The sequence below is a fragment of the Lytechinus variegatus genome, chromosome 16 (genome assembly GCF_018143015.1).
Source record: "Lytechinus variegatus isolate NC3 chromosome 16, Lvar_3.0, whole genome shotgun sequence".
NCBI lineage: Eukaryota > Metazoa > Echinodermata > Echinoidea > Temnopleuroida > Toxopneustidae > Lytechinus > Lytechinus variegatus.
This window is the reverse complement of record NC_054755.1, coordinates 26,770,907-26,785,878: the sequence shown is the minus strand read 5'-3', so window position 1 is coordinate 26,785,878 and position 14,972 is coordinate 26,770,907. Positions and strand designations below refer to the sequence as shown.

The window sequence follows — 14,972 nt, the reverse complement described above, 5'->3', positions numbered from 1 at the left end:
AGGAGAGGTGTGTAGAAAGAGGGAGAATGGGGGTGAGGTGTAAAACGAAAAAGGTAATGGATGATAGAGAGGAGGAGATGGAAGAGGGGGTGAAGTAAAGAGAAAGGGTGGAGGAGGGAGGAAGATGTGGACCCAGGCAGGGTGAAAGAAGAGGGAGAGAGGGGGTGTAGAAAGAGTGGGAAGGAGGGTGAAGGGTAAAACGAAAGAGGTAATGGATGATAGCGGGAAGAAGAGAGGAGATGGAAGAGGGGGGGGGGGGGTATAGGAAAGAGAGGGGTGGAGGAGGGAGGAAGATGTGGAGCTGAAAGTGGAAGCAGAGGGAGAGAGGGGGTGTAGAGAGAGGGGGAATGAAGATGAAGGGTAAAACGAAAGAGGTAATGGATGATAGAGGGGAGAAGAGAGGGGGTGGAAGAGGGAGAAAGGCGGTAAATAAGAGAGGGGGAGAGGGCGTAGAAACAGGGGGAGAGGGTGAAGGGTAAAACGAATGAGGTAATGGATGATAAAGGGAAAGGAGACGGGGTGGAAGACGGAGAGGGGTGGTATAGAAAAAGAGAGGGAGGGTATGGAAAGAGAGGAGAGGGGAACGATGGAGACGGTGAAAGGTATAGAGAGGGAGACAATGATGGAGAGGAAGAAGGAAAGAGAGAGAGAGAGGGAGAGCAGGTGAGGAGAACAGATAGTGGTAGGGTGGGGTTAGACGTGGCGATATTAGACGTGTGGAAGGGTAAACTACCGATTCGTCTATTGCCAATTCGTCCTTTCATCACATGGTCTACCTTCAGGTAGTCTAATACCATTCCGTCCATCAACATTTCGTCTAACGACCATTTGGTCAAATAACCACTTAGTCTAATCACCAGTTCGTCTATGACCATTTCGTCTTATAACCAGTCGGTCTAATACCCATTTTATTTTCATTCATTTCTCCCAATTACCACTTATCCAATTAGACCAAATGGTTTATGGACTAAATGGCTATTGGACCAACTGGTTATCAGCCGAAAAGATGAGTGGACGAAATGGCACTTAGATCCTGTGGATAGTGGAGGAATTGATGATAGACCAAATGATAGTTTGGCGAGTTGGTAATTAGACGAATTGGCCTTAGACCATTTGAAAATAAACCGTGTGGAAGAGGGGGACGAGGAGAAAAATGAGGAATGAAAAGAGAAAGAAAGATACGAATAGACATAAGAGAGGGAGGAGAGAGAGAGAGATCATGGAGAAAGCGGAAAGTGTTTTGGAAAAGGGCAAAAATAACAGCAAATTATTTTGCGAGAAACTTTATGTTTTTGGTATCAAAATAATGGCGTACCTAGGATTTTCCACAGGGGGCAAAAGCGTCCGCCAAAAAATTTGACAAGCAAAAAAAAAAAAGAAAAAGATTTTTGTCAACATATGTTATAAGCTACAGGAAATATTTGCATCTGTATGGATGAGAGCAAATCATGCTGTGGAAATCACTCACATAAACTGATCACGAAATGGTCCCCCGATGTTTGAAGGTTCCGTCCAAATAATATATATGCCTTAAGTTTCTTCTATCTAAGTGGTTTTTGTATTGCAATTTTTTTTGCGGGGGAGGGGGCGACAAATATTTCAAAATCTTCCAAGAGAAACCTTTTTTTAAAGAAGATAATCAAGATAAAAAGGAACAGTTATCTTGCCCATAGAGGTGCATTTTGCCACACAATCTTATAGATCCGTCCTTAATCACCCCTCCCTTTCCAAAGTCTCCTCGTTTTGCTCCTCGGATTTATTCCCTGCCAGTATACCACCACAGTACATGAACTTTGAACAATATGTATATGTGTCGATGGGGCTTTAAAATTGGAAGCCACTTACTACTGATTTTTATGTTATCCCCATACTCTGTACTTTGCACAAGGGACCAGTGGCGTATACCTAGTATTTTCCAAAGGGGGGGGGAATTCTTCCGCAAAAAAAATTGACAAGCAAAAAAAAGGTCTTCAACCACAAATAAAGGATTTCGTACCAGAGAAAAATTTGACAAGCAAAAAAAAAAGTCAAGTTCAAAGGAGCATGCCACTTGTGGGTCGTCATGGATCGGTTGTGACTCGTCAGGTGGGGGGGGGGCAGTCTTCCCCCTCTCCCCCCCCGTAGGTACGCTAATGCAAGGGACCCTCCGGTTCCTGTGATTATGTAATACTCAACCTGATGCTCGCCGTGCACATCGCGGTATCAAAAACCTCTGAGTTTTGCGCATGCCTATTTTCTTCCGCCAATGAGCTTCCAACCATCCGCAAAGTTGAGCTTGACGAAAAGAGGCACAAGCCAATCAGGTTACGTCAACGCACAAACTGGGCGTGGCTTAATCGGGTGCTCAAAATGAGAATGCAATAGACGTGAACGAACACAAGTGAGGACCTGTGCGAATGCGACGACGAATCACGTCATCGATCACGGAAAAAACAACAGGAATTCTTTAAAGTAAGTAAATTATGAATCGAAATGGGTATTGCAAATAATATGTATTTACTTTTGGAATCCTTTGTGGTTGTTATGCATTATCATTACAATTGTAATTGTCCTTGTTTCTTCGTCTATTTGTTTGTTTTAGTAAAAAAAAAAATCACACACCCTCTTCATTTGCAGCTCATGACGCAAAAAAGGCTAATTCGTTTAATATAAATTATGTACCTTAATTCATGCAATCATAGGAGAACATAACTCAATATCGTCATGTATAAGCATAATTTGTGACCTATCTAAATGTGTGATAGATTTTGACATTATATTCAGAAAATGAGATAATTTTTTCGACTTTCCTTTTCTCCTTTTTTTTCTTCAGTTGGTTGTGAAACTTTTTTTTTCCAGGGGGTGTTGGCCCCACCCCCTCCCCTCATCTGTACACTAGTGCCTACTAGTTAGATATAAAAACAATAACTTCCAAAATATATATTGTTCAATTTCTTCTCCTTTTATGAGTAGCCGTAGGCTAGGAGCAAAAAGTAATTTAGAGGTTCTTATTTCCCCCTTTTTTTCTTTAATAATTATACCTATATTGCATTTACCTGCAGCAGGGCCCAGCATTGATAGACATACGCCATTACCTTGGTTTATTTCAATTCATCATTATATCCACGTGTATATGAATTTTTTCTCTCATATAGACATTTATTTTCTCCAATTGTGGCGCCGGGATACACATGTAAATATAATTGTGAATAATACAATTGTGATAGAAAAATATTCACGTCTCCTTAGAGATTGGATTTGCTCTCTCGCCCAATTATTATATAACCCAATTAAACAATGTGATTAGCGTAGAAATGCTTTTGGTGTCTAATCCCTAGAATCAACCTGCATTTAGTTGTTATCATACTATTACCCAAGAGATTAAATCCTGTCTCAATAGTATAAATCAGTCTAAGTGATACAAAATCAAGGCTTCTACAGGTAAATTCTGTACACTGTTAGAAATAATTCAAACAACGCTGTATACTATGTGAATCGCACAGTCGTAAGTTGTTTAAAATCTTTAACAACAATGCTTAAATTATTGATAATTAAATATTTCAATTCAAACTTTGTTGTTAAAGATTCTAAACACTTGTTTCAAATGTTTAAACAACTACTGTGCGATTCACATACAGGACATAGTAAACAACGTTGTTTAAATTATTTTTAACTGTGTACAAGGGTCCATATAAATTGGGTAAAATATGAAATGCATTGCATATTCGATATATTGGTTATAATAATTAAATGTACTGTATATAATAGTAAATATAATGATGATAACGATGGTGATGATGTTAATCATTTCAATAACAATAATGATTAAAAATATGTTATCATCATTATCAAAATAAATATTACAATATTTTTAGTCATAATAATCTTCATCATGTTAGCTTTGCACGCATTTTTTATTTTCATTATTTGATTAATAAAAATGTATTATTTTTTCATTTTGGTCCAAAACAATGGCGTACAAATCGGGAGGGGGGCTTGGGGCCATAGACCCCAGACATTTTTCTTACATTTTCTGCTAGCTTCCTATTAAGGAAGCTAGCAGAAAATGTAAGAAAATGTGACATATAATGATACAATTTTATGAATATGAGGACAAATCCTGTTTAAAAATGAATTTCGTATCACGACGTCAAGTATTTTGCATCGCTCGCGACATTTTACAAAATATTGCCCCATTCGCCATTGTCTGCCCCCCCCCGGAATATCAGGCCCATTATGCTATACTATAGTCTAGTATGTAATTCGTAATTGCCAATCTCGAAATTTCTTGCTAAGTAAAAAAAAAAGTTCCATTAAAGTTGTGAATAGGTAGGAAATAACTCTCTCCTTCACGCAATGTCACAGATTCGAATCGAAAAGTCTGAAATGAAACAATATATCTCTCGATCATAACGTATGAAATGTAACGTGTGAAATGAAACAATATTTCTATCTACCCCCATCAGCTGAAATAAAAGACAAGAAAGATGAACGGGCTTACCGAGGTATCGAGCCACAAGTGCTTTGGCGGCTACCAAAAGTTTTTCACACACGAGAGGTAAGATTTTTTTTCATTCTATTTTTTTTTTCATTCATTTATTTTATTGAATTTTCATTTTCACTATTTTTTCAAATTTATTATTTTTTTTCAAATTTATTTCAGTATTCATTTAATTTTCTTTTATTTAGTTATTTATCTATTTATTTATTATATCTAGTTATCTATTTATTTATTCATTCTTTTTTTTTCTTTGGGGGGGGGGGGGGGTCATAATTCTGCAACCTAATATTATACCTGTTACATAGAGCATATTCAGGCATGTTTCATCTTTAAGTATCATAACGGTTATAGGATAACCGGGAGTAATGTTTTTTTTATACTGGACGGAACAAACGTATTACTTGAATAATTTTGTCATTTATCTTTGCCTGTTTGATAAAATCCCGCAAAAATCCCCCCACCTCTATTTCTTTCTCTCTGTTCCCCAAAATCCATCTGTATTTCTTTTCCCTCTGGCTCTTCTTGTTTCGCATCTCCCACCATGGCCGTACGAAGATTTTTTTTGGGTGATGGTAGGGGGGGGGGGGCGAGGCGGGGCGGGCGGACGCAATAACTTTATTCTAAAAACTCGAAAGCAAGAGAGCAAAGCAACCAAGCTGGTCATTGGGGCGCTTCTGCATTTTGTAAAGCAAAATGTAAGGGTTTCATGCATACAATTGGTGAATTTTGCGATAATTTTCAGTTTTAAGAATTTCTGCGGGAGGGGTAACTGTCCCCCTGTCCCCTCACCCGCTGCGTACGGCCATGTATCCCACTGCTCTCTCCTTTTAAAGCCATGTCTGGTCAATAGATGGACAGCTGGCTATTTCCACGGTTTGAACACTTTGATATACCAAAAGAATATTCTATTGTTTTTCTTCAAATTTTCAGCTCAGAATGCAAGGCGAAGATGCCCTTCTCAGTCTATATTCCTAAGCAGGCCGAGAAAGGCAAATGCCCATGTCTCATATTTCTTGCCGGTAAGTTCAGTAAATATAATTCCCATATACAGAGGGGGGGGGGGAGCACCGTATGTTTTCCGACTGTCAAAATAGCAAGTAAGCACTAGCAAGCAACTTGCAATTGTGTCGATGCCATGGGTGTCGATCGGTATTCTTGGTTGGGGGGGATGATTGACACAAATGTTCTTGTGGATGGGGATATTTCAACATTACCCCCACTAAAATAACAAGTTAGGACATTTGGGAGTGGTTGATATGCATGGTGTTCTTGGAAATTCCTTCATTGTTGTAGTGTACTATACTTGTATAATTTTTTTTTTAATTCAATTTGTGTTACAAGTAAGCCTATTCTAAACTCATACCGAGAAAAAATGACAAAAATTGACTGGACCATGTACATAGTGATCTGTTTATTGAGCATGATGTATACACAGGGGCGTCGATCCATTGGCAAAATTACGAATCAACGTTCCAAAGGTGCTCGATCACAATATATATATATATATATAACTCATGAGAAAGAGACACATATCTTACCTTCACCAACAATGCGAGCGCGAAGCGCGAGCTAATTTTTTTAGTATGTCATGAAAACAGGAAAAATGTACCTGTTTAGGTTTGTTCGTAGTAACTCATGGGGAGGGTCGATACATGTATCTTACTAGAGAGCGAGCTGAAATTTCTTTATATTCTGACCTGAAAGCTTGATATTCTAAGCATTTTTGGTACCAATGATTAAGATGGGTATCTAGAAGAACAATTATAGATGTGAGCGCGAGCTGAAAATTTTGATATTTTGATCTGGAAAAAAGGACATTTTAATGGAAGATATATATCCAACAAAAGATTATTGCAAAATCAAAGTTCTTTTGAGGTTTAGAATCGAAAACGGGACATTATATTCACCTATATAATCATGAAAAGTATGGGTTTTGGTACATGATGCGAGCGCAAAGCGCGAGCTGAAAATTTTTATATTCCAATCTAAAAAGCAGACATTTTGAGCATGATTTTAAATCAAGATCGAGTTGGTATCTCGATCTCGCTTGATGATTTCAGTGTAGCATTACAATCTTATTTTATTTTTTAGTTGCACATGCGGAATTATTGGGGGGGCAAAACGATATGTTTGCCCCCCAATATTTTCATTGGTGGGGCGATCGCCTCCTCCCCCCCCACCCAGGATCGACGCCTCTTTGTATACAACTTCTCTCTTAAATCTAACCTGACTGGCAATATCTTTATTCTTCTTAATGCATGATGATAAAATGCAGATTTGGACCAATTAAGACTAGCACAAAGTACAACCTGTGTGGCTTCTCGTGCGCCATCGGGCTTACCGTCATTCCTTTATTTATCTTGCCACCCTTTTACTCCCGTTTATTTTTCCACCCTTTTGAGTTAATGATTTATTTAAATTAATTTATTCACCACTGGTGGGATGGAACACCCAATCAACAAAAGTTGATTTTCGTTCGGGTCCTTATATGTCATGTGTTAAAAAATATCAGATACATAAACATTTCATTCTTTTTCATCTTGAACCTCCACCCATCTGTTTAATAGTCCTGAAAAAGATTGTTTTTATTTAATAACAATATACACAAATTGCGAGGGAAACAAACTGATTGATGGCATACTATAATCATCATGATCAAACTTTTCATTTTTTCATCATCATTATTATAATTTTTCTACCCTAAATTATTGGGGGGGGATGATAATACAGGCCATCCCCCCCACTTGAAATATTGGGGGGGATATATCCCCCCATCCCCCCCGTGATCGACACCCATGGTCGATGCCAATTTGAAATGGAAAGAGGAAGGGGATAGAGAGGAAGGGGATAGAGAGAGAGAGAGAGAGAGAGAGAGATGGAGAGAAGAGCTCGAGGAGATGGGGGATTACACGGTAAAAAATAATAGTGCATAAAGACGCGATGTTTACATTGATATAAGTTTAAAGACAAAGGAGCAATGCATTCAATATCCATTTCCTTTTCTCTGCAGGTTTGCGCGCCAACGAACAAAATGCGGCCATCAAATCGGGATTCCAGCGTTTAGCAGCCCAGTATGGTATGATAGTCGCGTGCCCAGACACAAGCCCCCGTGGGTTAAACATCGAAGGGGCGGAGGACACGTGGGAATTTGGTATCGGGGCTGGCTTTTACATCGACGCCACGGAGGAAAAATGGAGGAAACACTTCAGAATGTACTCTTACATCACAGAAGAGGTATATAAGCCTAGAATCCACTAGCGTGAATACATCAGTCCCTGCCCCTGCCTCCTGGCATAATGTTGGTGACCCCCTCTAAAATAAAATCATTCTTTAGTTTTTCTTGTGGGAAAATGTTCGCGGGAAAAGCTTCCGAAAATGGCGGTAACCCCTTTCAAGGCGTCGATTTTTTCCCCTTCCTGACGAGGATTTCCAGATGCGACTTCTGTGGAAAATAGTGGAGCCCGTCCTCCGCCCCCTCCGTCCCATTTTTTTCTAATTTTGTGTTTAGGTAGACCATCCAGGAGAAATGGCCCTATTACGGCTAGACAAAAATACAATGTAAAGTTTCTTGCAGGGCAAAATATGGTGTTAAAACCGTATCAGTTGTCTAGTATAATGTTCCAAAAACGCGGAACTATTCAGGCATGAACAATGTTTTACTCAGTTGCATTTTATTCCAAAGAGTGCCTTTTCTACTAAAAAAAAAAAAATGGGGCTCAGAGTCTCTGACGTCCAAAGAGATTGATTATGGAATTGGTCAAGTTATTTTTGTAAGTTGTATAAAAACTCTACGTTTATGATAATAGCAAAAAGAATATTAACAAATACTGCTTATTAGATGTGCGACTTTAATGTCATGTGAAATAGAGCGAGGGGCTCTGTACATTTTTAATGTTTGTCATTATTATGTAACTTAATGCAAGATAATGAATTTAATGGGTACAATCCGATTAATCAGGAGATAATATGGTCCACGGAAAGGCCAAGGACTATCACATACATCTCGTGAACTTTGAACCGATTGTTTTTAGTTTTTTATCTGAGAAATAGGATCAATTACGGGGCTAATTTGTGCCATCACATCAGGTTTAACGCGTTCGGTCGGACAATCGCCGGCGTATCCCGAACATTCATGAAAAGAGCTCCCCCCCGATTAATTCCCGAAGGGTGGGGGACACTGGGGATCCAGTTCACCTGAGCCTTAGTATATTTTGTCTAACAATTTTCACAAAACATCGGGTAACTTTAGATTCGACCTTTAGGTAATACCTCAGTCATATTTGCTCTACGACGGCCGTACGGCGAGTCGAAAACAGTCGTTTTAACATTTTTTTGTACCAGGCTTTGAATATCATTCTCTTCAAACTGTTTCATTTATGTTTTATTTCTTTCATCAACACAGTTTCTCGATCTCCTCGTAAAGCATTTCAACGTCAATCAGGAAAAAGTTGGAATTACAGGCCACAGGTAATTAATACGATTGTATCCCATTCTATGAATATTCATGAGTATTCTCAATTTAATGATTGGTCAGTTTGGTGCTCACGTGATTAAAGACAATTTCACGAGGAAAAAACGAACATCTGCCAGAATATGCCAGACCCCCCAAAACTTTATTACATCGTTTGAAAAGCGCGAGTGTGATCTCCTTCATTTTTTTTTCTCGCAATGCGAGAACTTTGTTTTCAAAATCATTTTTAAATCTCATCTGTTTTTCAAAAAATCCTTAATCATTAATCTTGCCTTTTTTTGCCCGGCGATTTTAACCCACCCACCACTATTGAATAATTTCATAATATATATTGCTTTTGGATTGACTGTCATAATGATCTAGTGATGATTATCTATTTAAAAACAAAATGTTGTGATTTGTTATCGTAACCATTTTGACCTCTTTAGTGCATCTAAATTCATTCTCTCTTTCAAGTCTGTAATTATTATCATTATATTATTATATTTCTTAATTACTATAGCATGGGAGGACACGGCGCTATGATTTTTGGCCTCAAGAATCCACATCTCTTTAAGGTAAATCATTTTCCTATATAATCGACTTTCATAATGAGGGATATTTTACCGAGTTAAAAAAAAATTGACACCTCACAATTCCTCAAGTTACATTTACAAATCATTCTGATTGTGGTATACTACGGTGGTAAGTTTCCCATCCATTTATTGGATACTTCCATGGGATCTGTGGTTTCGATTGCATGTTGATTATATCGTTACCATGGTAATTACCTTAATTGGATGGTGGAGTTACAATTATATGCAACAGTAATAATATTTAATTACCAAAGTCTATCATGGCAATCTATTGTTATCATTATCATAATTATTATCATAGTTATGTAGTTATTATTATCATTATTTCTAATATAATTGTTATTAATATTGTTATTATTATAATTGTTAAAATATAAACGAGTAAAATGACAAAGGAAATTAACGAACTTGCATGCACTCTCTCACGAGGAGTTAGATGTGCTATGTGTAAACAGTTTTTTGGAGTGAGAAAAAGAGTTGAATTTATATGAATTCATCAAGACAAAATTTAATGCAAGAAAATATCAGAATGAATGTATAACAACCAATGTCAGATGCAGCTTTAATGTTGCGTTTATTTATTTAATTTATCCATCCATTTATTCCTTTATTATTATGATTATTACCTAATACTTTATTAATTTTTTTTTTTGGGGGGGTGGCATATTTCTATATGATTCGCGTTCAAATATCCTTTGACTAAAAACAAGTGGGCTATATAGCTTGCTGGGCATACATATTCACATGAATAAAAGTATCAAATCTTCAAGTTATGAAAGATTTGAATTTATTTTTCAGTCTATATCAGCCTTTGCTCCAATCTGCAATCCTTCGATCAGTCCGTGGGGAGTGAGAGCCTTCAAGGGTTACCTTGGAAACGATGTCAACGCATGGAAGGTATGTACTTTTGATATGAAAAAAAAATGATTTTCAAACTGCGCAGGGATGTATTATTGAAAGGAAACATGGCCCTAAGGCTAAGCGTACATTTTTTTTCTGGGGGGGGGGGGGGTGGTCAGGACGGGTAAAAATTTCTGAAAAAAATCGACAGTCAGGGGGCAAAGCGACTGATCATGTCATTGGGGCGCTTTTGCAGTGAAGTGAAAATAAAGGATTTCGTGCCCACTTCTTTTGGGGAATGTTGTGAAAATTTTAATGTAAGTTTTCAAAATTTTGGTGGGGGGGGGGGCAACTGCCCGCTTCGCACGGCCATGGTAGTAAAGAAACTTCTTATTCTGATTAAGGTATTCCTGAGTTGCGCTTGAATCTTTCCCATGTAACATGCTTATCATATTTTTTTTCTTTTGAATATTTCACTTTGCAGGAGTACGACACATGTGAACTTGTTCCACTTTACAACGGGCCACCAAGAGAGATCTTCCTAAGCCAAGGGACCAACGATCCATGGACTCCTGACAAACAACTCCTACCAGAGAACCTGGTCGAGGTCTGCAAAGGCAGTAACAATGTCACCCTTAACATGGATATACGTGAGGTGAGTGGTGTCTTTTTTTGTAGCGCGGGGGGGGGGGGCAGTATTGCTTCTGTCGTGGTGACCTTTGACCTCTTTTTTGGTATAACTTCTGAAGGTTTCCATGGCGAAGAACAATAGTGTAGTAGATTTCACGGTACACCATGTATCTTTCTTGGGCATAAACATCTGGGCCCTCGTCTTTCAAAGAGTTATGATTGATCCAATCAATCTCAACTGTATGGAAATGCATCCACACCATAATATTTCAACAGGAAATTTGCACAATCTCCATAGTAAACAGAGAATCACACTGAATCTTCATGAGAACGATGAACGCATGATTATACATCGTATCTAGAAAACATTTTGAGAAAATTTGCAGTTCAGATGTTGACGTTGCTGGCCGTCCGTAGTTGTGGTTGATTGGATCAATTGCAACTCGGTCTGTGAAAGACAGGACCCCAAGGAATTCTGGATGTGGCCCTGGTTGAAATCAAGAAATAAACTTGCAAAGTTCGATTTGAATACACAATAGGCAATTTCCATTTTGGTATGTTTCGGGTCGGGGGGGGGGGGGTGGTGTATAAGACAACACCCTTTTCAAATAATCCAAATCAATTCAAAAAATTAAAATCAAATTCCCCTGGCCAATTCTCAACCTAGGATTTTTACAAGTAAATCAATTTAATAAATCCTGAAGGATCAGACAAGATATTCGTAAATATTTATATTTTAAAATCTAAGTGAGATATGAAATGAGCAGTATTTTTTTCTTGCTAATCAGACAAGGAGATGGAAGGCTGGTATTTCAAACTGTCTCACAATTTCATTTTCTTCAATTAAAATACAATTTCGTCCCGATTTTCTTGAATAATTTCAGGGTCACGACCACAGCTACTTTTTCGTCGCTTCTTGCATGGAGGACCACATTAAGTTCCACATCCAGCAAATGGAATGACGTCATAACTCGGTTGCTATGTAAAACACTGATGATGCATTCCACCCTGAACAAAGGAGAGAGGGAGCTTAGGGATGAGCTCTCGAGGGTCGGCAGAAGAGAAAATATCAATTTATTTCAACTAGATTGTGAATAAAGAAATGTAGAGAACTGGTGAAGTGGAAATTCATTTTAAATAATCATTTTCATTCAAGTGTTAAATAATCATTTGTGATTCAAATCAAATTGCATGGACTGCGAAACAGAAAATTGCAATTTAATTACAGTATCTTGAGATATTAGTTCCTCTTGAGGTCTGTTGGATATGAATGATTGATTTAAAATGAAAGAGAGATAACCTCGTTTCTTTGTAAAAGATGAGAGCCCTGCAATGTCTGTTGCATAAATATAACTTTATGGTATCTTTGCAGTTTAATTAATGCTAACTTTTGAGGAAATCACTGATTTTGATTGACTGTTGAGCAGTGGTAACATGGTAGCTACTGCTGTTCAGGGGTCAAACATGGGTCCTTTCTGAAATTCCATCAATATCATTCTTCCTTCAAATCTTTTATAAATCTTACACATCCGGGCCCCATGTCACAAAGAGATGCGGCTGATCTAATCAAAGTATGGAAAGCCAGAAGCTAAATATAGAATGCAGTATCCTTTCAAAGTGTGTGCAAAGCAAGAGAAACTTTTAAGAATGCAGCATGGTTTTGTGCCAGTCAGGTTGCCCCTTTTTGTTTCCAGAGAGGCAGAGCATGAACCTCAACGATTTTTTATGATTTTAAATTTTTAATGGCTTTCACTTATTCGTTTTAGATCATCTTAACTCTAAGATGGGCACAATCCCTGACTCCTGAAGTTTATTTATTTCTAGGTTCCTAAATGATTTCTTTGCTTAAACAAATACATGCCAAGAAAGGCAGATCAAAGCAAAATTGAAACCATGAACTTGAAATTTAGTGTATATGCAATCATTTTGTTCTTTATACAGACAGGATTTTGTTTCTCTTTCACACAATGGGTATATGTACATGTTTTATTTCCCGAGAGTTTTTTGCAGGGGGGGGTGTCAAATGTTTTGGCTGGAATATTAACATTTTTTCATAAAAAATGAAATAGCAACCCTTTGTTTAAGAATCAAGTGTCTAACATTGGAGCTATACCATTGAGCTAGGCATTACTGCTGCAGCTCAACTAATAGCTTAATCTGAAATTGTCACGACACTTATCTAGCTTTACCAGGGAAGTGAATTTTTGTATGCACTGAGTATATTAAATGACTATTTTTCATATATGTCTTCTACCTCACGGTTTATATGAGTTTCAAAACAAAGAATCAATGAAAACAATGTATTTGGTTTCATAATGTTTAATGACTCTGAATTCACATGTCTTCAGATTACATAAGATATCTGTAACTTTTCGTATGAGTTAGATTTACAATAAACATATCTTACATACAATGGTGTTGGACTTAATATTACCAGGTATTAAACAATTGAAAATTTTGAATGGGAATGACAGTTTTGACTTGGAAAGAGAAAATTAACTGAGCTATGAAAAAATAGAAAGACAAGTGGAAGAAAAATAGAATATAGAGCAAAAGATAGTTAAAGAGGGAGTAAGAATGAGGGGGGGGGGGGGAGGAGGGGAAGGGGTGTTGTAAGGGGGGAGAGAGAAGGGGGCAAGAGAGAAAGTAGGTGAGTTACGACTTTAAACAACTGATGTTTTTAGGATGTATGGGTACAATAAGTCCCAATAAATAGTAAGAATCCCTTCAATATGCTGCATTGAGTTCAATCATAACATTAAATAGGTAGAGAGAGTTATATCAAAAACCCAAACCAGCAGTAACAAATAAGGGAGTTTTTGCTCCACAAAATAAAAGATTAAAAAACACAAAATGTATTGAAAAGGCCCTTCAAATGACAATGAACAGCTAGAGGGTCTGTCAAAAATTGGTGAACCGAAACAGCAGTTTCGTCCTAGGTTCCGAAGCTGACGAATGACAAATATGTCATCAGTCCAGAGTCCAGAACGAAACGGCTGTTTTGATTCACTAATTTTCGACAAAGACTTCTTGGTTGTTTATTGTCATGAAGGGCATTTGGCAATACATTTTCTATGTTCTTGAAAGTGTCATGCATCGTGGAGCAATAACTCCTTGATACCTGCTAAAACAAAAACACATATTCATATTAATGAGAATCGCACAGAAAAACTGAATCATATCCCAAGACAAAGCAACTTCAGATAAGAGAAAAAAAATCTTTTATTTTAGTACTGGAAGCAAAGTATCATCTGTATCTTTGCCAGTGGCCGAAGACTAAATGCTTTTGTACTGAATTTCATTATTCGAAAGGATTTCAATGCTGTGGATTCGGAGGAAACGATTTTGTGGAAGTAAAGACATATACATATAACTAATATAAAATCACTTTTCATAAATTGATAGTTATTTACACATACATTATCATTGCACTTGAATAGTAAAAAATATTAAATAGATAATTCACAAAGAAAGGTTGTCATAAAAATATATACACATCCACATATATAACAAGTCAATATAACCAAAGAGGTGTTAGTAAAAGATATTATCTAACAAGATACTGCAATAAGCAGTTCTTTGGGGTCTTTCACAAAGAGGAAATAACTTGACTTAATCATTATCAATCCACATTAATTTCTTCCAATGTTCATTTCTATACATGTTCAATGCAAAATATGGACAACCCGGGACCTGATGCATTAAAACTCTTGCCATAAAAAACTCTGGCAAATAAACAAAAACTCAGGCCAACAAAATTATGCCATTGAAAATTACACATTAAAAAACTCTTGGCAAACCATTACCAGAGTTTTTATGGCAAATTTTTTATGCAATGGTTCCCAGGTATTGCTTTTTCTCATGGGCAAAATTTTCCTCACAGGTCAAGTCCACCTCAGAAAAATGTTGATTTGAATCAATAGAGAAAAATCAGACAAGCACAATGCTGAAAATTTCATCAAAATCGGATGTAAAA

At 37.3% G+C, this 14,972-nt stretch overlaps 1 protein-coding gene across 2 annotated transcripts; it reads left to right on the top strand.

Moving 5' to 3' along the window:
- The first annotated feature begins 2,343 nt into the window (after positions 1-2,343).
- Positions 2,344-13,398, top strand: LOC121430412 (S-formylglutathione hydrolase-like). Of its 2 annotated transcripts, XM_041627701.1 has the most exons (9): positions 2,344-2,451; positions 4,446-4,537; positions 5,411-5,499; positions 7,491-7,714; positions 8,883-8,947; positions 9,454-9,508; positions 10,325-10,423; positions 10,851-11,021; positions 11,881-13,397. In XM_041627701.1, the coding sequence occupies exons 2-9, from the start codon at positions 4,467-4,469 to the stop codon at positions 11,956-11,958; spliced, it is 852 nt and encodes a 283-aa protein (XP_041483635.1). In that variant the 5' UTR covers positions 2,344-2,451; positions 4,446-4,466; the 3' UTR covers positions 11,959-13,397. The 2 variants fall into 2 exon arrangements, with proteins under 2 accessions (XP_041483635.1, XP_041483636.1); XM_041627702.1 differs by lacking the exon at positions 2,344-2,451 and having other exon boundaries at positions 4,457-4,537; positions 11,881-13,398.
- Positions 13,399-14,972: the final 1,574 nt, after the last annotated feature.